The 25,193-nt window shown below is 38.9% G+C and overlaps 1 protein-coding gene across 5 annotated transcripts in view; it reads left to right on the forward strand.

Moving 5' to 3' along the window:
* Nucleotides 1–25,193, forward strand: part of LOC122166059 (synuclein alpha interacting protein) — an 80,516-nt gene that overhangs the window by 41,447 nt on the left and 13,876 nt on the right. For all 5 annotated transcript variants that reach the window (XM_042829551.1, XM_042829553.1, XM_042829554.1 and 2 more), the window contains 5 exons: nucleotides 7,820–8,676; nucleotides 10,276–10,455; nucleotides 17,358–17,471; nucleotides 21,825–21,950; nucleotides 24,290–24,459. In XM_042829551.1, coding sequence (XP_042685485.1) covers nucleotides 7,820–8,676; nucleotides 10,276–10,455; nucleotides 17,358–17,471; nucleotides 21,825–21,950; nucleotides 24,290–24,459 — 1,447 coding nt within the window. The remainder of the gene's footprint in view (nucleotides 1–7,819; nucleotides 8,677–10,275; nucleotides 10,456–17,357; nucleotides 17,472–21,824; nucleotides 21,951–24,289; nucleotides 24,460–25,193) is intronic.

The following is a 25,193-nucleotide window of genomic DNA, read 5'->3' on the forward strand; positions in this document are numbered from 1 at the left end:
AACTTGTCCATCTTCTTGCCTTATATGGACACCTGTATAGTTAGAGCTTAAACTTTTTTCTCTAAAACTGAGACAATTGTGGAAGTAGAACTCTACAAGGATTATTTGTTAAAGGAATTTAAGTATGACATGTTAGTTGTCAGACTAGACATGCCAGGACACTAAAACCATAAAAAACAGCAGCCTATTTCAGCCTTAGCTCAGAAAAAAATATTTGGTGCACTAAAGCAATTAAGCAAGAAGTGTAAGTAAAATAAGTTTCAACTTTAATGTATACGTAACTATGAAGACAGTAATTTTCATCACAAGATTGATTTAACAAATTTAAAGGACAGTTCCTTTTTCTGGAATTACATTTTTTTAATTATATGGCTAATTATATGGGGGTATAACTATTCCTTGTTCTCAGGTAAGTTTAGTAAATAACCCAATAACTACCTTTTTTTTTCTTCCACATTTGAACTAAACATTGAATAACGTTAGCAATACATGAAGTGTTTGATTACGTTTTCCAAATTGCTCTAAACTCTTCTAATCCTAGGAAAACATACTGGTGTCTATGAGTCAGTATCCTTGCTCATCCATCTCCTGTAAATTTTTAATCAGTTTTTTTTTTAACTGTTTCTTTCTGTCTCTCACCTTTGGTCGAATTTCTTGTTATTTTGGATGAGGACAAGTTAAAAAGTCAGAGAGATTACTTTCTTCCATGTAGTCCTTTCTCCTCACACTCCCTCTGCCTTCTCCCCACCTTTTCTGTACTGGCTGGCTGTGAACACGGGAGGGTGCTCTGTGCAAGATGCGTGTGGAAGCTGTGCAATAGAATCTCAGCATGACTTCTTTGTGTCCTTCCTCAGAGGGAGGGATTTCTGACTCAGGAAAATTCCAGGAGACTCCTGGAACTGAAGTGCGTCTGCCAGTGCCCCCAGACTGCAAGATAAAAGGTTTTCAGGATGGGAAAGAAGCTGCAGGCCAGAGGTGTAGGTGCAGGATTCGTAGGCCAAATCCTGTTTTATCCACAAAAAAGTGAAATTGAGGATAATCAGCTTTTCTTCCATTATGCTTAAAGAGAATGATCACCATAGCTAGAATAATAACCTCTAAGAAAGACATTGTTCATCTTCAGAAACAGAGAATTGAAGAGTATAATATAAATATCAACTCAGCTTTTTATTTATTTATTTGTTTGCTTGTTTGTTTCTGAAATGAAGAGTTAGCTGGCCTGCCCATTGATTTCTGGCAACAGAAATCAGTTCTTTATGCTTCTGTTATTAAGCATGAAATTGCTTGCTTTCTCTCTGGGCAGATTTTCTATGGCCACTTGAGCAAATGGTTCAAGACATCTCATGGAATCATAGAATATCCTGAGTTTGAAGCAACCCTCAGGGAGGATCATCAAGTCGAACACCTGTTTTTCAACAGACTTCCATGAACCATATCATTGTGCTGAAAAATATTCTGTCAGCTACAGTGACTTTCAATTGTCCTTAAATATATATCTCAAATAAGAACAATATTTCACTCAGGATCTTTTTTTCCTGTAGTTAAAAGCGAATTCGTCTTTAGTGTCCAGCAGTTATCTTACTGCAGAGGCCAAAGCCGTCATTACGGACTCACAAAAGAGTTCGAAAGATAGGTTTTCTATTTAACAAAATGAAATTAGTATAAAACTTAGGGTTTACATTAAAGAAGTCTAAAATGCACTCCTGAAGATTATTAATATATTAAAACTGGAGAACAGTGCCACCTTCTGTTAAAATTGTTAAATATTATTTCAGTTATATTAATGAAATCATAATAGGTAGTAATTCAGATGTAGCTTTTATTATTTATTGATATGCAAGGGGCATCCCTTTTTTCACCTCTTGGAACTTCCATATTGCTGCTAGTGTTGGAGATGAATGAATGCTAAAAAGTGAGAGAAAATTTCTCAAAATTACCCTCATGTAGGCAACACCTTGCTGTCTGTGTATGAGATCAGTATCTTGGTACTCTAAATGGATCTGGAATAAGTACAAGACTTAACTAACTCAAGATGCTCTATTGAAGTCATATTGTAAGGAAGATGGTCAGGTATTTATTTCAGAGGACAGTAAAATTCCCAATGTTAACCTTTTTTATATATAGTGACCCAAAATAATTATAGAGTGATGCGGTGTTATTAAAAAATAGATATGGGCAGTTCTCAGTGGTAATCTGAGACTTCCTTAATGGTGATGACTAAAGTAGAGTAAACTCCCAGTTGTCCTTGTAAAGTAGGAAGTATTTCAAGTAAGGTCATTTGAATGCATTCATCCTTTGGTGGCAACAGAGCCAAGCTAGCAAAGTTTGCTCTTATAAACAATCATAGCCTAAACATTAAAGAAGCTCTTCACTGTGTTCTCAGCAAGGGCAGGGAGTATCTCCTGTATTTTCAAATACTTACTGAAAAGTTCTTATGGCAAAAGCTGTCTCTTCTTTTGTCTTCTGTCAGTTTTACACATTATTTCCAGTCTTGCTACTACCTGCAAAAAGGAATTCTTTTTTCAGAGTCGTTACATCTTCCTTTACAGAATAACTATGTCAGAAGGCAAATCTGAAGGATATTTTGTCCAACTTCCTGCTCATAGTAGGTCCAGTTACAAGAGCTTTCTCAAGGATCTATTTTCCAGATGGCTCTTACTATAAAGAACTTTGCAACCATGATACTTTGAGAAAGTGTTATTAGGGAAGCAATCATAGTAATAAACGTATTCAACTTCAGAATTTCATAGACTTTTGAAAGGCCAACTAGGTATGATTAAATCAGGAGATAGCCTGATATTGTAGGACTGTCAAATTCAGAGCTCAAGCAAAATACTGTTCTCCATTACTCACAGTTTTCCTTCTGTTTTCTGGCTGTTTAGATACGGATTTTACAGAAAGCAAAGGCTGAAGTACTGAAAATTTAGAGTTACTACAGTCTGGCTCAGGTCACCGGGCAAACATAGCATTAGTGTCATTGATTACTGATAACTATTTGGATAAAGGGAAGTCATGCAGTTCTTCTGCTGGACAGTGGTTCAACACAGCTGACCATAAGATCCTGCTGTCTGTGTTAAGAAAAGATAGCCAGCTGAAAGGGCTCCATGGTGATATAAAATCATAATGAGGATCACACATAGAAGAAGAGGATTTAATACACCTTTTCAGTTGTATTAAACAAGTATCTATCTGTCTAACGATCTAGTAGAACAACGTGGATTCAGTGCCAACTGATGTAAAAATTGACCCTTATCTTTACAGCCATTTCCTGCCTGCCTGTACCATTGCCCATTCTATATCCGAGCTGTTCACTAGTAGCAGTTGTGACTGCAGTTAGTCAAAGCATTAATCTAAATGAGGCCATAGTGATGGTGGCAGAAAAACACTTTTAGAGGTTTGACCATTTCATCAGATCCACAGTCAGTCAATGTCCTGCAAAGGTGAACTGTTCTGGGTTCTCTGTTAGGTGGATCCGTGAAGATCTTGTGTGGATCATCTACAAACAACACTCCATTATGGTCAGTTTCATTTGGACATATACTGTTTGGCTTACAACCCTTTGTCACCACCTTGTGTTGCAGGTGCTGTAAACCTCAGGAACCCATCCGCAGTTAAAGAATGTTATCGAACCCTTATGCCAGGGAGACAGGCTGAAATTCTGTGAATTTCAGAAGTGAATTTCTTCTGTAGTTTCCATAGAGACCTGAAGTAAAAGATTTGTTCTTTGTTATTTTCACTAGAGTCAAGACAGTGTAAAGGTATTCGTATGTCAGGCTTCAGGTTGCATGTATCCCAGCTCTGCCCTCTTAATTGCCCATAAAAATTTATCTGTGCACTGGCATAGATAAAACTCTTTGAGGAAAACTCTTGTTTTCCCTCAGATGCTCATATATCAGGTAAAACTCTCCATCATAGCTCTTCACACCTTCAATACTTAAATAACATTGAAAAATACTTTCAAGTCAGCAGATGCTTCCAACTGGAAACTGTCATTATCTCTCTGAGCTAATTCCTAAAATCAAATATGACAAAGTGATTGAATTGCCAGAGAAGTTCCTTTTGCATCACCCCTTTTCTAATTATTTGTCCTCCACAGTTCTAGGGTGCCTTTAAGTGAATGAAATTGTAAATAGGCCCTCAAGCCTCTTTATTCAAATCTTGTGTTTTCTCTTCCTCAAGGTAAGCACAGAGCATAATACGTGGTGAAGAACTACTTTCACAAATGTTACCCTTCCAGATTTTCCTCAGATACTATTCCCTTTCATGCTGAGGAAAATATTCAGTACCTCAGGTCTATCAGACCTATACTTCTATACTGATGACAATGAAAAGTCTTTGAGTTTTTTTGTTCCTCTCCTTGTCTAACTACACTAGCATAACAGTAAGATCATCCAAGTCTCTCATGTTACTGATTAAAAGTTAAGGAAAAAAATTTGACAACACTGTTGAAAAAAATACATTTTGTTGTCACCATTTTACATTTGAAATATTGGTGCATGGAAGAGATAGGGCTTATCCAAGAATATATCAGAACTATTTGTCACATTCTGGAATCACATTAGCTGTTCCACTTTCTGGTCCACTGCTTTTAGCTCAAGACATCTTTTATTGCTGTTTATAAAAGAATCAAACAGTATTTATTTGACCCAGACATTCAATGGCCCTTGTCCGAGTTCATAAGTAAGTGTGGAGAAATGAATGAGAGGCTTTTCCTCAGGAGCAGCTGTTGAAGACTATGCATGTAACTCTTGCCATACCCGTGTTTTGGAAGACACAGACATTGCTTTTGCTTTCTCCAAGAGCAAGCAACAGAAAACAGGATGGAGGAGTGTCTAGCAATGCCCTGCTCTGCTCTGGCCAATGTTCTCAGTATTTTGTAGCAGAAAACCATGCTGTAAGCACCTAAACAGTAATTTTGAACATACAGCATCCAAGTGCTTTCCTCACTACTGCTTATGCGGTTGGGTGCCATTTTCTAATCCTTTATTAAGTGCAGTGTAAATTCATCATCCCAATTAAGCACAGAACACATTCATAAGCCAGTAGAAATACTGATAATTGTTGTCAGTGTCCCAGTTTGTTTTTCTGGAGATAGCATCTGTAAAGAGCTGCTCCTCCAGTATGCTGGGAAGAAAAACAGTGAAGAAATGCAATGGCTTTATTCCTCTCCATTTGTGATGGAATAAAAAAAATATATGTGACTGTGCAATGGTCCAGGACAGATTTGTTACAAAGGTCATAGCTTCTTTGTGGTGTCTGATTTTACAGTTTTATCAACGGTGGTTTCTGTAAATGCTTGTTATTAAGGTTAGAAAGTGGAAAAAGTGAAGCAGCAAAATAAATGTAAGCTTATAGAAAGTGACGACAAACAAAATGTTGATGCCTTTCCCTCTGTCTAGACCCCTGTGTTAAAAACAGTGTTTTCTTAAAACTCAGACAGAATTCATTTCCATACTGAGGGCTTAATAGTTCCTGTCAGAACAAAACAGCTGGGAAACATGTGGTATCCATTTGCCTGTATCACTTGGAAAAAATTTCACATGTAAATAAAACCAACATAAAAGTGTAGGCCTTTGAACCTAGAATCTTATACAATACATAAATAAGTCAGTACAGTGCATTCTTTGTATTGGCCCACAAAGTTACACGCCTTCTGATTATCATTATTTTTATTTCTTTTTTGGAAATGTATTCTTAAGCACTTCCAAAAGTATTAAGGTAATTTTCAGACATCCGTAACTACTAAGCTGTGCTAATCTTTCACTTCAAACATTAATGCTGCACTGAAAGTGTATATATCTGTTTCCTTAGGAAGGTGTTCATGGCAAATTTGACCACAGATTAGATCCCACTGATATGCAGTTAGCATGTGTAATAAATCTGCTATGTTTAAGCTGCGTTCTTGACTTTGAGAGTGCATTAACTCTTAGTGTACAGTAAGTGGAGCATAGAAAGGAGAAAATGCCTGGAGTTTTTAGTGAATTTAGTGCTCTACTGAAAATAACAAAATAAAGAAAACTCTTTATCAGAGTTCAACTAATTAAAGAGAACATAAATATCACCAACTGGAACTGTAAAGAAGTGCAGGTCTGATAGGGTTAAGAGTTCAGGTGACTTGAGCTCTCTTCCTTCTCTGCAAGTCAGATTCACTAATGAAACTCCAATGTGCTGAAATAAAGCTCTGGAAGGTCCAGAGCTATAGGGGTGTGTGTGTTTGTGCATGCATGCGTGCGCATTAAGGGATGGAAAATTGGACCAAGAAGCCCAACGTACAGAGGAGAAATGGAAAAAGAGACATTAAGCCGGAATACGTAGGTCTTAATTTTCAAATCACGCAATCATAGAATAGTTTATGTTGGCACAGACCTCCTGAAGTCACAAAGCCCAACCTCTCTGCTTACTCAAGGTCAGCTAGTGTAAGTTGCCCAGTGCCATGCCATGTCTAGTGGAATTTTAAGTAGCTCCACAGACTGAGACTCTGGGCCACTGGTTGCAGGACCAACATTGCAGCAAAAAAAGTGTTTTCTTCTAAATGAGGGCACACAGCTGTTGCTTTCCTTCTTGCATGTTCAGATGGCAGCAAAGCTAAACACGTATCTCTTGTCTGGTCAGTGAGCAGAACTGTGAAGAGCCTTGGCTCTTTGTTCTTCAGCACTTCCCATCATTTATTTATACACATGGAAAAGATTCTCCTGAGCCTTCTCTGGATTGAAGAGTCCCAGTTCCTTCAGCCTCTCTTGAGATGAAAGAGATTCCAGTCCCAGAACCATGTTATTGTCTTTGGGCCTGATTTATTCTAAGAAGTCCGTATCATTCTTGCACTGGGGAGCCCAGAAATGCACCCAGCACCTAACGTGTGGTCTTGCTGAGGCTGAGCGAAGAGAAAGGTTCACCTCTCTTGACTTTCTGTTTTGATGAAAACAGGATTTCTCATTCTCATATGAAAACGATATGAGTCTTCCAGAAATATTAGCCCTTAAAATACATATTGTTGTTGCTGTTGCTGAAACAGATTTTTTTTTTTTTGAAGCCTTTCATTGGCCTCTAAGGAAAGGCATCTTATTGCTCTGGAGCATCTTTGTGCAATTTGATATTTGCAAAAAGCAGTGCAAGCAAGAATAGCTGGGCAAAGCCACTGTGAATGCCACTAATTTTTTTAATAATGTCCATTACTTGACTCAAACTGCTTTATTTATAAATGATCACAGAATCATGAAATCACACTGTGGCCTAGGTTTGAAGGACCCTAAAGGTCATTGAGCTCCAGCCCCCGTGCCATGGGCAGGGATGCCACCTACCAAATTGGGCTGCCCAGGACCCACCCAACGTGGCCCTGAAAGCCTCCAGGGACGGGGCACCCACAGTGTCTCTGGGCAATAGTGCCTGTGCTTCACCACCCTCTGAGTGACAATTTTCCATCTAACATATAGCCTAAATCTCCACTCCTTTATTTTAAAGCCACAGTGAAGTCTCCCTGGATCCTTCCCTTCTCCAGGCTGAACAAGCCCAGCTCCCTTAGGCTTTCTCCATAGGAAAGGTGCTCAGCCCTTAGATCATCTTTGTGACTCTCATCTCAACCTGCTTTAGATTACAAAAGCTTACAGTGTATGTCCTGTTTGAAGACTGCAGTTCTAGAGTGTCAAATTCTTCAGCTCTTAGCACAGAGTTGCGATTAAATCTGCTAAGGTATGAATGAAATACGGTGTTGTGTTATTCAGGTTTCTGGTGCTTAGCCAGGTCTACCTTTGAAGCATATTATATCATGTCACTCATCTGGTAACGATAAGCAGTTCTAAGTCATATTCATCTATTTTTCTAGTTTCCAGCAGCAGCTGGAACTGTGGTGGCTCTGCTCTTATCGGAAATGCACAGAAACCAACAGGAATTGCAGATGCGTGCAATAAATTCAGACCAGTGAAGAGGGTTTCCCCATTAAAGCATCAGCCGGAGAGCTCTGAGAACAATGAAAGCGATGACCAAAAGAACCAGAAGGGTGAATACCAGAAAGGCAGCGACTCTCAGCCTGCACCTCCAAATGATGACCAGAGCCCAGGAGAAGGAGAAAACCTTAAAAGTAAAAACATTGAGCCTACTGTTCTGCTTGGGGAGCTGGAGCACTATGACCTGGATATGGATGAAATTTTGGATGTGCCTTACATTAAATCAAATCAGCAACTTGTTCCTTTCACAAAGGTAGCCCCTGAGAAAAAAATTTCTGGTGTATGCTCAACAGTGAATGGTGTTAGTGGCAAGACCTGCTCTACAGAGAGCACAGAGCCTGCTGGGGTGACACAGTTCTGTGTTCTCTCTCCTGTGAAAGGCTCTCAGCTGAGAAAAACGCAGCCCATTGTTGTTGATCAGCACAAGCATTTAACAGAAGAATTAGAGCTTTCCCAGCCTTTAGCGAAGTGTAGCTCAGTCCATGAATCTGAAGCCCAGGGCAAAGGGTTCCTCTGTAGGACATTTGTTGGTCCTCAGACTCACAGAACTGGGAAGACTATGCCAAACTGCCACCTACGGACTTTTCACCTGCAGACAGCAGTGGCAGAGAGCAAGCAGCTTGAGGAACTGAATATGAGCTGGAGCAGGGCAGGGGGGCCAGAAGAGAGGAGTGAAGAGGTGAAAAAATTTAAGAGCATCTTAAACATTGTAAAGGAGGGGCAAATATCATTACTGGTAAGTAACATCTTTTTTCATAAACCACATAGAAAAGGGGAGTTCTGTGCTGTGGTTTGTTTCACTGGCAAAGCTTATAAAGTGTGCATTTTGAATCACCACTTGTTTTATCTTGTATGCTCCTTAGAAATTTGGGTGAGTGATCTTCCAAAGGGAAGGTTTTCATTTCTAACTCAAGTGTGTAGCAAAGATGAGATACAAGATTGCTAGCTTATGTAGTATTCTGAAATCTTGTACAGGATAGGCATCGTAACTGTAGAGTTCATTTGTATATCAAATTTAAATCTTAGCTGGGTTTTGTTTTTCAAAACATTTGTGGGTTGCTTTGTTCAATTATTGGTGGTTTATCTCAGTTGTTATTTAGGGGCTGACAGTGGGAACAGAGGACCTTCTGTTGTATTCTGATTATTATTCAGGAGCGTTTATGCTGACTTGTTACAGCAGCATTCTCAGACAGGACTTTTCGCTAACACTCCATTGGCCTCTGACCTGTATGAAGTTTTCAGTAATTCCAGCTATATTCACATAGTCGATGATGTTTCCCGGAGTAACGAGATTCAAGTGAGCACAGTGATGCAGAACACGTGATCCCCACTCAGAATGGCTGGAGGAGGTCCAGCATCCATAAAACTGTTTTTGTTAGATTTTTGTTTAGCTTCTCTGTTTATCAGTCTAGCTCAAGCACAAAGGCATGCTACTAGCATAGCAGCAAAAACAAAGGCAGACATTCAAAGACTAGGCAGGGACAGGAGAGTACATTAGAATGCTCTGCAAGAAATAAGAGTAAATTTGCCCCAAATTGTGAAATGTTGGTAACTGGTAAAAACAAAGCAGACAAACAAAAAATAAGAGCATAGTAGGTAGGTGGGAGAAAACACATACTGTTTTTCCAAACAAGTCAGAACCTCTGAGTCAAGTGTATTCATCAGCAAGTGGTCTGGCAAGTCTGCACAGCTCTAGGAATTTACCACTGTTACTGGAGTTTATCAATCCAATTGTTTTGTCTGAAAATTAGACTTGGGCAGGAGTCGTGTATTAAGTCATGGTTGTGACTTTGGGTAAATATTCCAACAAATTATTTCTGTAATGGAAACAAGCTACCAAATAAAAGACTTCTTGTGTTTTAGCTGTGTTTTAGATGACGCTAAATACAAGCTGACACTTTTGTGATGAGCAAAACTAAACAGCTACATTTTAGGAGTCAGTCATGGATGTTTCCTGTTCAATGACTCATTATTATAATGCCAAAAAAGAAGAGATAGAGAAAACAACTGTAAATAGGCAGAATTTAGGAAAATGCAGATGTTTTTACCAGTTCTTTGTTGGACTATAAGCTAAAGCTACTGCTGATCTTGCACTGTTATATGCCATTTGCACCAGGAAAGAAACTAAGCAGTGAATCTAGTCAATGAGCAACCTGCTTCTGTCCTTTTGCTAATGGTAGCCAGGTGCTGTACAAATGAAAAGCTTCTGATTTTGAGATATGAAAGAACATAGCTATGGGAAAATGTCTTTGTCTTATATCTTGGGTTCTAAGGCTTAAACTTCACAGTATCTTTTCATCCTTAGTTGTAACTAACATAACACCTTCTTTAACAGCCACATTTAGCAGCAGATAATCTGGATAAGATTCATGATGAATGTGACAACAATCTGTTGCATGTAGCAGCATCAAAAGGACATGCAGAATGCCTGCAGCATCTCACTTCTTTGATGGGTGAAGACTGCTTGAATGAAAGAAACATGGAGCAGCTAACTCCAGCTGGTTTAGCAATAAAGGTAACTCAATCTCTGTCTCTACTGTAGTGTGACATAAGGGCAATTTAGCTTCTTTCTGTGATTTGAGTAGGTAATAGATCCAGCAGGATGTTATTTTTCAAGCCTCTTGTTAAATGGAAAAAGAACAGTACCATTTAAGCCAATAAGTCTGTTATGATGTGGGATACTATGTCAGCTATACAAATAACACTGATGTTTTGTATGTTGCTGTCACTGAATATCATATTTTAATCAATTAACTGACTAAAAAATTGCAGTGTTCATAGTAACATTCATATAATTTGTGCTCAGTTGTATCTGTAGGGAACATAAAAATTCTTACAAATATATGTGGGATCTTGAAAGTGAGATGCAAAACCGTGCTTACAAAGCATGAAAAAACTGATCCACATCTGGACTTGAAACTTTCTGGCTGTCTGGAACAGTTGCATCAAAGTTAATATCTACATTTTTACAGAGCAATCCATAAGAAACTGCAAAAATTAGTGTGAAAGCATACTGGAAAACCTACTACATAGCAAAGTATGGAACTGAATGGTGATTCTTGGCTAAAGTAAAACGTGCTGTGTACTGAAGGCTGGTGTAGGGCCAAACTTACCCTGAGTCTTTCATAATTAAGGTTGGATGGTCAAAGACCATTCCTCTTAGTCACTGAATACCTTAAGAACAAAAAATGGAAGTGGTGACGACTGTTCCTGATTTTTCATTTTTTTTTATTGTTTGCTTCTTGGGAAACTTAAGTAACTGACAGACAACTGGTAGATTCTAGCCTGCAGGTTTGTATCTTGGAGAGGTCATTCCAATGACCTGGTGACCTCATACTGGTCTCAGGGATTTTATTCCATTTAATGAGAATAAAGTTAAACAGATAGTTAGCTACACTAATGAAATGCTCTTATAAAAGTCATATATTTAGCTTCAGTACCCTGGCCCATGTCCAACTTGAATAATTATATTCTGCCAATTTGAAGTCTTACAGTTTTACTTGGAAGTAGTTTTCTTTCTTGTTATTCCAAGATAGGTAGATAAGACATTTATGATATAGTTATGTTTGACCTTTTTTCTCCAGAACGATTGCTGTTTAATAATCAGTTTTTGTAAAAGTTCTGTCACACCTGAGCCATGCTTTGGCATTTCTAGAAAAATGTGTAAACATAATGTAAATGTAAAACATCATGTAAAGGAGAGTGCTCAGGCCTGAGAGTTTCTAATGAAGACCTGCATGATGGCTGGGCTGGTCATGTGCAAGAGCCTTAAAGTGATGTGGCATAACTAAACTATACAGCTCTTAATCCTTACTCCCAAAATATTCTGATACCAAATAGAGTAGACTTTATTCTTCTTGTTTGTACTGTAACTCAGATAATGATATACCATGTGGGACACACATCTCTGTTCCACAAGAATAACAATTATCAGAATGAAATAAAGCTTGTATGCAGGAACATACACTTCCATGAAAGGCAGTTTCAGCAGATAATTTAGTGGTGACAAATAGCATTTGCCAGTAAATAATGAATTATTATAGCAAGTGATTTTGATTCAGGACTTCTTTCTGACATAGAGCTAAAAGCTACAGTGAAAACATAATGGTATATCGTGGCCATGTTTATGGCTTATTTTTCATGACTGTGTAGAAACTCTCCATGAATTAGAAGAAAAATATGTTACATACCAGGTACTTCATTAATTCATTATATTAATTTTAAATTTAAATTACATGATTATGATACATAAAACACATTTATCATTTAGGCATGCTTACTAATATTTGAATACAAATTTGGTGATGAAGATTTTTCTAACACAATGAAAAGAATACAAGTAGTTTCATTGATAAGAGCTTAATGATATTCAGAGAAATAGAAGAAAGTAACTGAAGTAAAACAATGTGCACTTAAATGTGTATACACATGCTTATACATGGAAGAAATAAAATAAATATCAAATTGATTCTGTTTTTTTCCTTCTTCCAGGTAATTTGAAATGGCTTAATATTTTTTACGTCCTTGTCCTTGTTTTTGTAAAAACAAATCTGGAACTTGAAATTGATATTTCTTTTCTTTGCACAATAACTTTTTCCTTTTTATGCATTCAGAAAGCTTTCTGTGTTCTGTCTGCTGGCTTGATTTTGACTGAGTGCTTGAAATATAAATTTTTAGCTATATAATAACCTATATATTCTATTAGCTATAACATATAATAACCTTCATGAAAATATCAGAGTGTGCATTGTGATAAACTGCATCTGCTGAGATGTAATTGTTGAAAGGGGAAACTGCAGCAAAAGAAGCTGCTAAAACCTCCTGCCTTTACACCAGCCCACAAGTAAGCTCTGAAGAAAATGTATCCGTCTATTTTTGCAGCACCTACATCGTACTTTGTAGAAACTTGCTGTAAGAGTGTAGATAGCACTTAAGGACTCTTGAGATTGGGATGTAAAAGGTGTTCAAAACAAGAACCACCTCCTTGTTTGTGTTTGATCACAACTGGTGCCACTAAAAAAAGGCAGAGGGTCTTAGTAATTGGAAACTTTGCTGAGAGGCACTGAGGCATCCATCTGCCTCCCACATAACTTCTCTAGAGGGGTTTGATGCCTCTAGAAGAGGATACCAGGTATGATAATGCCAGATGACTACTATCCCTTGCTGGTGTTTCAAGCTGGCTCACACAAGGCTGTAATCAGGAAATTGAAAAATACCAAAAAAGGCTTTGCATCCCTTGGAGAGGTATTGAGGGGACTGGGAGCATGGGTAGTGTTCTCCTGAGTCCTCAGTTGGAGACTGGGATACAGGCAGAAGGAGTAGAAGAGTCTGAGTTGCCCTCTATATTAAAAAGTGGGTAGGCTGTGAGGAGCTCCCGCTGTGTAACAGTCATGAACAAGTTGAGAGCCTGTGGGTTAAGATTAGGGATGGGACCACTAAAGAGCAGCTGGTGGTTGGGGTCTACAACTAGCCACCTGAACGAGGGGAGCCTAATGGTGATGCCTTCCTGCTTCAGCTGAAATAAATGTCGCACTCACCTTATCCTGATGGGAAATTTCAACCACCCATATTTCTGTTGGGAAAACAATTTGGTGAGGTGCAAGTGTTCGGGAGACTCCCGGAGTCCACTGATGACAACTTGCAGATTGAAATATTGGACAGATCCACCAGAGGTGAACCTGATGCCCACCAGTGTTGAAGAGATCATTAAAGACATTAAGATTGGAGGCAGCCTGAGCTGCAGAGACTATGCCTTCATGAACTCAAGAGAAATAGGCCTGACAAAGAGTGAAGTCAGAACCCTATACTTCAGGAGACCGATCTTGAGACTGTTTAAGGAATTTCTGAAGACTAGTGAGAAGCGGCATTCCTTCTGGATTCAGTGTTGGGACTGGTGCTTTTTAGCATCTTTGTACGTGGCATGGACAGTGGGATCAAGCACACCCTCAGCAAGTTTGGAGATGACACCAAGCTGAGTGGTGAAGTTGACACATTAAAGGGAAGGGTTGCCATACAGAAGGACCTGGACAGGCTTGTGAGGTGGGCCTATGCCAACTTCATGAAGTTCAACAAGGCCAGGTGCACAGTCCTGGCTCCTGGATTGGGGCAATATCAAGCACAGATATGGGTTGGGCGGAGAATGGTTTGAGAGCAGCCCTGAGGAGAAGGATTTGGGGGTGTTGACTGAGGAAAGATTCAGCACAAGCTGGCAGTGTCTGCTTGCAGCCCAGGCAGCCAACAGTGTCATAGTGTCATCAAGAGAAGTGTGACCAGCAGGTCAATTGATTCTGCCCCTCTTCTCTGCTCTTGTGAGACCCCACCTGGAGTACTGAATCCAGTTCTGGGGCCACCAGCACAAGAAGGACATGGAGCTGTTGGAGTGAATACAGAGGAGGGCCATAAAGATAATCAGAGGGCTGAAGCACCTCCCTTATGGGGACATGTTGAGGGAGCTGGGGTTCTCCAGCCTGGAGAAGAGAAGGCTCCAGGGGAACCGTACAGTGGCCTGATAGTACCTGAAGGGGGTCTACAGGAAAACTGGGTAGGGACAGTTTGTAAGGACAGGTAGTGACAGGAAGAGGGGAAATGGCTTTAAACTGGAAGAGGGTATATTCAGACTAGATATTAGGAAGAAATTCTTTACTGTGAGAGTGGGGAGACTCTGGCACAGGTTGCCCAGAGAGGTTGTAGATGCCTCTTCCCTGGAAACATTCAACTCCAGGTTGCATGGGGCTGTGAGCAGCCTGATGTAATGAGAGGTGTCCCTGCCTATAGCAGGGGGTTGGATCTTAAAGGTTCCTTCCAGCTCAAACCATTCTAAGATTCTATGATTTCTTGGGAAGCTGTCCTCAGGGACTAAGGACTGGAACAAAGCTGACTGCTCTTTAAGGATGCCTTTCTGGGAGTGCAAGAGCTCTCTGTTCCCAGTACAGGAAAACCAGTAGGGGAGACAGGAAACCACCATGGCTCCACAAGGAGCTGTTGATCAAACTAAGGGAAAAGAAAGGCAAGTACAGGCAGTGGAAGCAAGGTCATGTCACCTGGGAAGAATACAAGGATGCTGTCTGGCCTTGCAGAGGTGGATCAGAAAAGCCAGGACACAGATGGAGCTGAATTTCGTGAGGAATGTTAATAACAATAGGAAGGTATTCCATAGGTACATTAGTCTGAAGAGACAGGCCAAAGAGAGCATCCCTCCTCTGATGAATGAGAAAGGTTATAAAAGATATGGAGAAGGCTGAGGTACTCACTTAGTTCTCTACCTCAGTCTTCGCTGGCAGACGGATTCTCACATCCCTCAACCTCTTGGTGGGAAACTGGGGGAGAAAAATGCTCCCCACTGTAAGGGCAGAGCACATCTGAGGTTGGCTCATGAGGCTGAATGTGTACAAATCTATGGAGCCAGACAACATGCATCCCAGGGTTCCAAGGGAGCTGGCTGAGATGGTTACTGAGCCAATCTCTATCATATTTGAAAAGTCATGACGGTCCCCAGGGACTGGAAAAATGGAAACATCATTCTCATTTATAAGAAAGGTAGGAAGGAGGATCTGTGGAACTACAGGGATGAGCAGGAGATCTGAGACAGCTAACACAACTTCACCAAGGGAATATCGTGCTAGAACAATCTGGTGGCCTTCTGTGATGGAATGATGGCATTGGTGGACAAAGGGAAGGCAACAGATGTCATCTACCTGCACTTCCACAAGGCCTTTGACATGATCCCCTACCACATCCTTATCTCTAAATTAGAGATACGTGTATTTGAAGGGTGGACTATTTAGAGAATAAGGAATTGGTTGGAAGGTCACAGCCAAAGGGTTGTGGTTATTGGCTCTGTGTCCAGCTGAGGACACCAAGTGGTGTCCTCAGCAGTCCATCTTTGAACCAGTACTCTTTAATATCTCTGACATGGATGAGAACCATGAAGATAAGAAGGTTGGAGACCTCATTATGTCCTTGCAACTCTTTACACAAGTAGATAGTGACAGAACAAGAGGGAGTACTTTCAAACTAGAGGAAAGGAGATTTAGATTAGATGTCAGTGAGAAGTTCTTGTCTGTGAGGGTGGTGAGGTGCTGGAACAGATGGCCCAGAGAGATTGTGAGTGCTCCATCCCTACCGGTCTTTAAGGTCAGGTTGGGTGGGGCCCTGGGCAGCCTGATACAGCCTTGGTCTAGCATCTGTTAGCCTTACCTGTGTCAAGAGGGAATGGAACTTGTTGATCCATGAGGTCCCTTCCAACCTGGATGATTCTACCATTGTATGATTCTGTGATTCTATGATTACAGGTCCTAACGCAAAAGGATTAAGTGTTCAGAAAAACATATGCTCCAAAAAGTATTACTGCTCCAAAAGTAATGCCTCCTTTTTTTTTATTATGTTGACTGGTGATGTCCTAGGCAGATGTTGGTGATATGGCAGTAGAGGTTGAATCTTCCAACCAATATTCTATTACATTTTCTTGCCATGAGACAGATGGCAACAGAGGGGCAATCTGGCAAAACGGTGTCTGACATGGAAGTGCATAAGAAGACAAGTTGTGTAACTGAATTCCTCTTTCGGAAAAAGGATGGCCCTGATTGACATTCATCGATGCTTACTGAACATTTATGGAGACCAAACCGTGAACGTGAGCACAGTGCCATGATGGGCGGTGCATTTCAAACAGTGGTGACAGCAACAGTGGTTACCTCCATTGGCACAGATTTTTGTGAGCTTTGCATGCAGGCTCTTGTTCAACACTGATGAAAATGAAGAGCTAATGGTGGTGACTGTGTAGAAAAATAGTGTTTTATAGCTGAGAATTTGCTCTATTAAACAGTGTTACTGTGCTTTTTGTAACCGTTGTAGCTTCCATTGAAATAAATAGGAGACATGACTTTCAAAATTACTTAAATATAATAATAGCTTAATCTTGCATGCACTTTGTTATTGATAAATGAAAACTAGACCTTATAGGGAAATACACTGTTCAACATACTTTGGCAAATGAACCTTCGCTCCAGACATTAAGTTTTGTTGTATGGGTTGTAGAAGCATAGCTATGGTTTTGTTCTTTATAATCTAAGAGTATCTAACAGGCATCAGATCGTGTGTGTAATATTTCACTGCCTCTTGAACTGATGTATGCTGTGGTGTCATTCAGCAAATATTCTGTACTGTAGTTTTACTCAGCTATACTTTTAGGAATGAGTAGATGGAAATCCCAGGGCAAGTATAAGCTGATGGCATATTGTAAATAATGTAATACTTAGATAAGATAAACAAAAGTAATACTTGAGAACAGATAAAAGATGAACTGTCAAAGAAACTGGAATTTCATAACATGCTAATAATTCTAATAAGCTTCTTCATGTTAAGTAGACATGTTTGGATTGAAACAGATAAGATTTTTAATTTTTTTTCTTTGTTTAGAATGGTCAGCTGGAGTGCGTTCGGTGGATGGTGAGCGAAACAGAAGCTATTGCAGAACTAAGTTGCTCAAAAGATCACCCAAGCCTTATTCATTATGCTGGCTGCTATGGTCAGGTATGATTTTCATTTTTTCAAAAAGATTACTGAATTATTCACGTAGGAATTTCAGTTTAAAGAATCTTTATTATTTTGTGGTTCTTAAAAACAGATAATTGTAATTAGTTCTAAGGTTGAAAGAACATTTCCCACTTTGAATTTTTTTTTCATTATTCTCCTTATTAAGTCCTGTTTTTTTTTTTTTAAGTAATGGTTTGGGGAAGTTACATGGGTTATTATGCCAGTCTATCAGTCCCATGACAATCAGGCGAATATAGCATCATGATCCCTTGCTTTCCTAGGACACGTCAGAAAATCGTCAAACTTTCTGGGTAGTTCTGATTCCTTTTATTCCTTTTACAGGAGAGATTAATCTCAAAAAAAAAAAAAAAAAGGAAGAAAGAAAATTGGCATATTGAGACAATCTAGGAATTCATTATACTGGCAGTGAAGCGAAACATGGCAAAACTTGAGCATCATCTGTACAACTTTGGTTTTATTGAGAATTACGTATAAAAATATGTTGTAAACCAATCCTGTTCCACACCTAGCTTACATATAAATCTGATCATGAGAAACCACAGAAGTACAGCATTTTGGTACTTGGCTAATGCCTGGGGAAACATATACCACTCGACTGCACCACATTCTCCTCTTACAGTCTGTTTTTCCTAAACAGGCCTTACAATAACCGCTGTTCAAAAGATCTTCTCTAGAATATACTATACAAGGAATAGTAATTGGTTATTCTTCTCTAATGTTTTTGGAAGATGAGCCACTCATATCATCCATTTTCTTCAAAAGACATTAATGGGAAATGCAGAATATATACTATTGTTGTGCTAATGCTTTTGTTGATCCAAAGAAACTTAGCTTTCTTTTTCCAGTACAAGCATGGTTGCTTCCTGCTATGCCATAAAAATATTGTGGCATGTTCCTGCTGTTAACTGATTTTTTCCAAGCATAGATTTGTAGACAGGGGTAGAAAAAGAGGAGCATATCTGGAAGGCTGTGAATCTGGAAGTCCACTCTTCATCTTGCTGCATCCTGAGCCACCACAGACACCTTTGTTCTCATGCTGTGCTAAGTCCTCTGTATCTCTCTGCTCACCTGTTATGCAGATGTCACTAGTGCAAATTAGCAATCTGCTGGACATACTGATTAATTGTCCTGCTTTCTGTAACAAGTTGAGCTTATAAAACTTTCACTGAAGATAAGGAAGCTGGGAGCCCCATCAGAACTGGATCTGAGTAAAGGTTGCTTGTTACTAGAAAGAAAGTTTGGAAGAGAAAGCTTCTTATGAATTTAGGCTTGTGTCTTCGTTTCACTGATGTAATTTTTCCTCATCTCTAAATGTGTTTATACAAACTAAATCCAGTGAACTCTGTTGTTGTGTTTTTTTTTCAATAAGCTATGCTGTCTACTGTTAGGAATAGTTCTGGCAGGCTTAATCCAGATATTCTTTTAGAGCAGAATGGAAGCTCCACCAGTTAAGAAATGCCAGCTATAGTTAACCATGCACGAAATGTAGAAAGGTGATATAAAAAGTGCTGCCAAATTTTTTTAGTTAGTTGAATGTCAAAGAAAGTTCATATGTAACGTCAGCTATTTTTTTTTTAATTTTTTCTTTTAATAATCTATAAATGTCTTGCAAACATGAAGGAATGTTGAGGCTGAAGAGAAGCCAGATTATCTTGCCCAACTGTGTTAAGAAGAAAGAAGTTTAGATATTCAAATGTGTAGTTGGCACTATCCTCGAAGTTTTAATTTATTTTACCATTAGTTACGTGAGAGATAATCCATGTAAACACTGGTCTTGGCAGAATTGCAGGAGTAATATTTTTACAAGGAAGACCTGTTATAGAATCTTTCTCTATGAGTCAGCCCATCCATTGTTTCCCCAGGCATTAGGAATGCACACCATATTTTTCTTGAACAACTATCATTTAGAATGGGCAGCAAAAGTGAGTTCATAGCAAAGCTCCTATGTTAAAGATCATCAAACCACAGCCTTGGCCAGATTCCAAAAGCATTTCAGCAGTGCTGTATTTTGTCCAGTGTGAGAGGAACTACATATGTTCAACTAATGGAAGAAGAGCTTGTAACCAACCTGGAGCCTGGTCTGCAAACCTCCTGCCAAGGGTTTCTTTAAGTATGAGGTCTTGCAAGAAGCAACCATGATTGACACAGCTTCCCATAACAGGTTGTGGTGCATGACACATTACGTAACATTCAATTCTGCCACAGGCATGTGTATTTAGTCCTGGCTTTGAAGAGCTATAGTTTCTTTCCAACATGGACTACATAGGGAAGAGACATAGTGTGGGGGAATGCCAAGTGTTTGTCACATTCAGGTGCAAGAGAATCAGGAAGGGCTTCAGGAAACCAGAGCTACAGTGTGACTGAAAGGTTTTTGTGTGCATCTTGGCAGCGATGTACTGCTGGAAATCACAGTGTGCTGGGTGTGTAGCACAGACACACAAATGCACATTTATGCACTTCAGGATGTTTCCCTTCAGCTTGGTGACCACCATATGGTCATATGTCTTTTCACACATCTCACAGTTTTCAATTCAAAAACCTAGTATTTACTGGGAATTTATTAATTAATCAATATCAAGTAATGGGCAAAGATTAGCTGTACAGTTAGTACACTTCACCATGCTAAGCCTTCCATTTGTAGTCCATTTAACAATTTGGACAGTTTTTCTTTACTGTTGTTCCTATTTCAAAAGCCAGCTGATGGAGCCAAAGTCTGCAGCTTGTCCCAAAACAGAAAATATGTTTTATGATATTTTCCTAGATTTTACTTTTATAGGGAAGTTTGAATTATTGTTAGGTCTGAAATATGCCAGCGTGATATTAACCATTGCTACAAAATAAGACTGTTGAGTCTTAAAATGATCAGATATGCTGAATAATTTGACACTGTTTATCAGGTCCTGTTACACAACAAATATGTGATTACTTTACCTTATCAAAATCTTACAGGTAAATGTTATTATTCTTCATTTTGTCTGAATAAATCGTATCAATGATGTTAAGCCTATTTCTCTCTATTTCTAAGTGCCCTCTTCTTCCAAATATATAAGCATTACTAAAGTGATAAATAATATATGATTTTTCATTCTTCAGTAAGTGAAGAAAAAAGTTGTTTTCCCTGTGTTTGTGCGTGATGTCAAAGATCTGTTACAATACAGTCATCTGGGGGAAACACAAACTATTTTAGCAGGCCTCTAATGTTGTTCTTGTGATCAGTTCTAAGTTCTCTAAGTAGAGATGATGTCACTTAGTTACCCATCCTAGTACTTGGTTTCTATGTTGATAAAATAAATTACTAAAAAGCATAATTTGCTCCGTGCTGATTGGGATTGTAAAATTACAGACCATGCTCAATATTTTGGTCATGGAATAAATGTATTCTGAAAAAAATACATAATTTCTAGGCAGAGGAATTTTTCTAAAATATTATTCTTTTCATTATTAATATATAAGCACAATTCACATGAGTAGCATAATTCTCCTCTGCTGCTTGCCAACACCAGAGGCAACTCCAGAAATTGCTCAGAAGTATTTTTAAACGGATATGTGATCTCAAGTTGTCTCTCTGTGTTGACTACCAATTATATATGCCCACTATATCAGCTGGCATTCAGAAATATAAATACCTATTCTTTTACCCTGTAATAAGAAGAAATTGCTGTTAAAATGAAATACAGAGAAGTTAAGTTCTCGACACTATAGCCCTTTGAAGTAGAAAGCAGAGAGATTCAGGTGCTTGAACAGGTGGAATTGCTTCAAGGACACCTAAAAAGTCAGAGGTTCCATCTTTCCTCTAACAACTCAGTGCACTGACAGAAAGTTCAGGATGGCAGACTTCCTGATTTTAGTTCTATTGCTTCTCTTCTTGCACAGTAGTCAAGAGCTGTAGACAAGTAGACAAGTCTGCTCAGCTCATGATCTGTGCATACTCCTGTTTTAGTTTTCTAAATATGCTTATGAAGTGTCAAAAGAAGTTTTTCAGGTTGGAAAGCAAGATGTGCTATGTCAGGTGTCCTTTCCAGGGTGTAGGCGTGCATGCTTTTCCGTGTACAATCTGTGAAAATGTGTTACTTACTGCAGATTCTTCTTATAAAACAAATACAGTATTGTGGTGTATTGCTTTGGAAAAAATAAATAAATAAATAAAGCACCTAGAGGCAGGCTTCTGATAGACCAAGTCCTGCAAAAGTAAGAGAGACTGAATCAAGGTCTTGCAAAAGCAGTTATTGGTCAGTGCTATACCAGATGACAGTACCAGCATTCCTCTAGTACCTGTCCATTCTTATTATTCCTTATCTTTTGTGGCATCTCTTTCACCCCTTCTCTTAGGAGAAAATCCTTCTATGGCTTCTTCAGTTTATGCAAGAACAAGGGATTTCACTGGATGAAGTTGATCAGGATGGAAATACTGCTGTTCACATAGCTGCTCAACATGGCTATCTAGGATGTATACAGGTAGAGTATTATCTATATCAGAAATGTAGTTTAAGTCAAATGAATTTTAAATTATGAGCTATTGAACTATTAAAATGTTTACAGGAAACTTTACACGTAGAACTAGTTATTGATACCTTAAGATATACTGGAATAAACAAATAGAACTCAGACTAAAACACCATAAAGTTCTCTTTCAAAATTCTATTATGCTATTTTGAACCTAAAGTAAACATACTGCCAGAAGATAGCATGATTATTTAGTTTAGGCACGAGCAGTTAATACATGTGTTGCTCTGTAAAAAAAAAAGACAGCCAATATGGATGTGATCTTCTTACTGATTTTGATGTTTTCCTTCTGTTTCTTTTTCCAATGAAAAGTTGCAGCTCTTCTTAGCAAAGTCTAAAAGTTACAATTTGTTCTGTGTGGTAGGATTTCCACCTTGAGCAAACCATTCTTTCCAGAGTTGTAATCTTTTAGTGTAACGATATGAAACATAATAGTGTGATAGTGATTTCTTAAACAAATTGTATTTCCACAAAGAGCAATACAGCTTTGTTATACAGTGCTGCTTTAAAGGGAATTTGACCTGTTGAGAGAAGATTTGTATGGCTACAGTGCTTCTGAGAGCCAGATCTGAATAAATCAGTTTGGATAACTCTCTACAGTACCAGTGTTCGATGTAGACAAGCCAAAAACGCTGTATGGTTGAACTGAATGGCGCTTGGAAAAAAAACCCAACTTCACTTTGTCTTGAATCAGGGACACAGATGTACCCTTTGTCCATCAGAGTCAACAGAACCTTTAGTCACAGGAGTACATTCTAGTATTTGGTGGTGGGATCACTTTGAATGAAAGCTGTTTGGTGAAGAAATAGTAATAAAATTAATTCAGGCAACTGAAAAAATGATATTTGAGAAACAAATCTGCTATTGAAGAGTGGCTTGAAGAGCAGATCATCATGTTACAATCTATTTGCTATTTGTCTATGTGCAGACAAATAGCAATCTATGTGCTATTTGCAGATTTGTACTCCTCCTGCTTGTTTATCTTTATTGGCAAGTTAATCTCAAGGTTTTTTTACGTTCAGTACAGTTCAAGAGTGCTCATAAATTTCTATTCCTCTCCTTGGTCAGCAGATGAAAAGGTCTCTGTGCCTGCTGCTCTGAGTCAACAAGGTCACTCTAACCCTAGCTGGTCTCATCTGCTCCTGAATAATTCAGTCAGCCTAGGTGGAGCTCAACCACCCACACCCCCTACAGCTAATGATGCTGTTTTGGGATATATTACGGTTTGGTTCAGCATTTTTTTCTAGAGTGCTGTAAGAAAAGCCTGACTGAAAACTGCTGCATACACCTAGCTCTCATTCTATACATGCAAAAATTGGAACACTGATTATCATAAACTAGAAGAAAGCGTGAGGGTTTGTTTTTAGTTATTGCAAGTCTTGAAGTCAGCTTGACAGAACTTTGTGTTTGCAATGTTTTGGATTCAAATTCCAGAATTCAGAGATTGTGTTCACTATCTGGACAGTTTCCTAGCAACAAGCTGGAGTTTTACTTCTGTGTTTAACACAGGGATAAGCATCAGAATATGAGCTGTGGCCTAAAGACTAGAAGCTGACAATTACTTCGGTATTCTCTAAGGAGATAGTAGAGGGTAACCCAGCTGGAAAGCAATGAGATGTTTTCCAACGTGAAAACAGTTTGAAAAACTCTTTGAACAGATTTCTTTCTTCATAATTCTAAATAGTTCTGAACCTTAATAATGTTGAGCCCATCAGAACCAAAGAGGTTTCTGGGAAGACTCTACTCCACCTTTTCTATCCAAGCATTAATTCTCTAATAGCTTCTCTAAAGATATTTGAGACTGTTCCACTGAGTGTTTCAAACCCAGCTATTACAGCTCATTGCTGCCCTCTATAACCTCAGACACAAATGTTCTAGCATGGATGCCTCTCAGTTGCAGCTGCCCATGTCTCCTTTTCTAAGTCTACCATGTTCAAAATTAGCACAATGGTCAGCAAAGCACAGACATCTGAAAAAGTTTATTGCCACGTCTCAGAAGTGAATTATTAGTTGCTTAAATGTAAGTATTCTGTTTTCATTTGCTGGTTTTCACATTTTTCATTCACTCATTCATTCATAGCATTCTATGAATGCTAGAAGCTATGTTATCTCACAGAAACAAATGAGCAGAAAACTAATAGAATTTCAAAAGCAGAAGGAAAAATGCAAACTTTTTACAGTGCCTTTTAACCACAGAACACTCTGCTGTGTTACCCTTGCTCCTGTGGATTTTAGTTATGTGTAAAGATTCGTGCTTATGGATGTCATTGTTTCCTTTCTTGACTTTACAGACATTAGTTGAATATGGAGCAAATGTCACCATGCAAAACCACATGGGAGAGAAACCCTCACAAAGTGCTGAGCGACATGGGCACACGATGTGTTCCCGCTACCTAGTGGTGGTGGAGACCTGTATGTCATTGGCCTCTCAGGTTGTCAAGCTAACAAAGCAACTAAAGGAGTAAGTGTTTAGTTCTTAGGGTTCTTAGGGGTTCATTCTTAATACCATTTTTTGTTTTCAGTCTGTTAGCAGTGTCCACTTTCTGCTTCTCATATGAGTCATATTCCTCCCTTATTTTGCCATGCTTTCTCACTCCTTCACCTTTAGTTTGCCAGCTGTTCTGTTTCTGGCATCTTTTTGTGAACTGAAATGAAGGGAATGGGAGTGAAAAAGGGAATATATACAATATAAATGTATACATAAGCAATGCAGTCCTTTTCCCCATTGAGTGCCTTGAGATGACATCATTGCTGATCACAATTTTTGTTCATATGGCATGTTTCCTTTTATATACAGTTGGTGGCTCTTCACAGTTGTAATATTGGTTTTCAATATTAGGAGGAAACAAAAATAGCAGAGCTTTTCATCTACCACAGGCAGTGAAAATGCCTTTTGAAAACAATATATATAATGAAACCATATCATGTTATGCAAACAGTGTGAACGATTGTATTGAGTGTAAACTCCATGGTTTTATTTGCATGCGGTTGAAAACAGGTGGCCTCTGTGACAAGAGGTCAGGGTGTTTCAGCCATTTCCAACAAAAGATCAGCTGAAGGACACAGCTGAGTTTATCATCCAAGCTGCTGATGTCTCTAAGGGAACGTACTTGAAAAATGGCAGAATATGTCAAGGAGGAGGGAACAAAGAGAGATTGAGGTAACAAAAGCATCAAAGGAGTTGCAGGTGCTCTG

The sequence above is a fragment of the Centrocercus urophasianus genome, unplaced genomic scaffold, assembly GCF_019232065.1.
Source record: "Centrocercus urophasianus isolate 14NV4802_14NV808 unplaced genomic scaffold, USGS_Curo_1.0 seq_31, whole genome shotgun sequence".
In the NCBI taxonomy this organism is placed as follows: domain Eukaryota; kingdom Metazoa; phylum Chordata; class Aves; order Galliformes; family Phasianidae; genus Centrocercus; species Centrocercus urophasianus.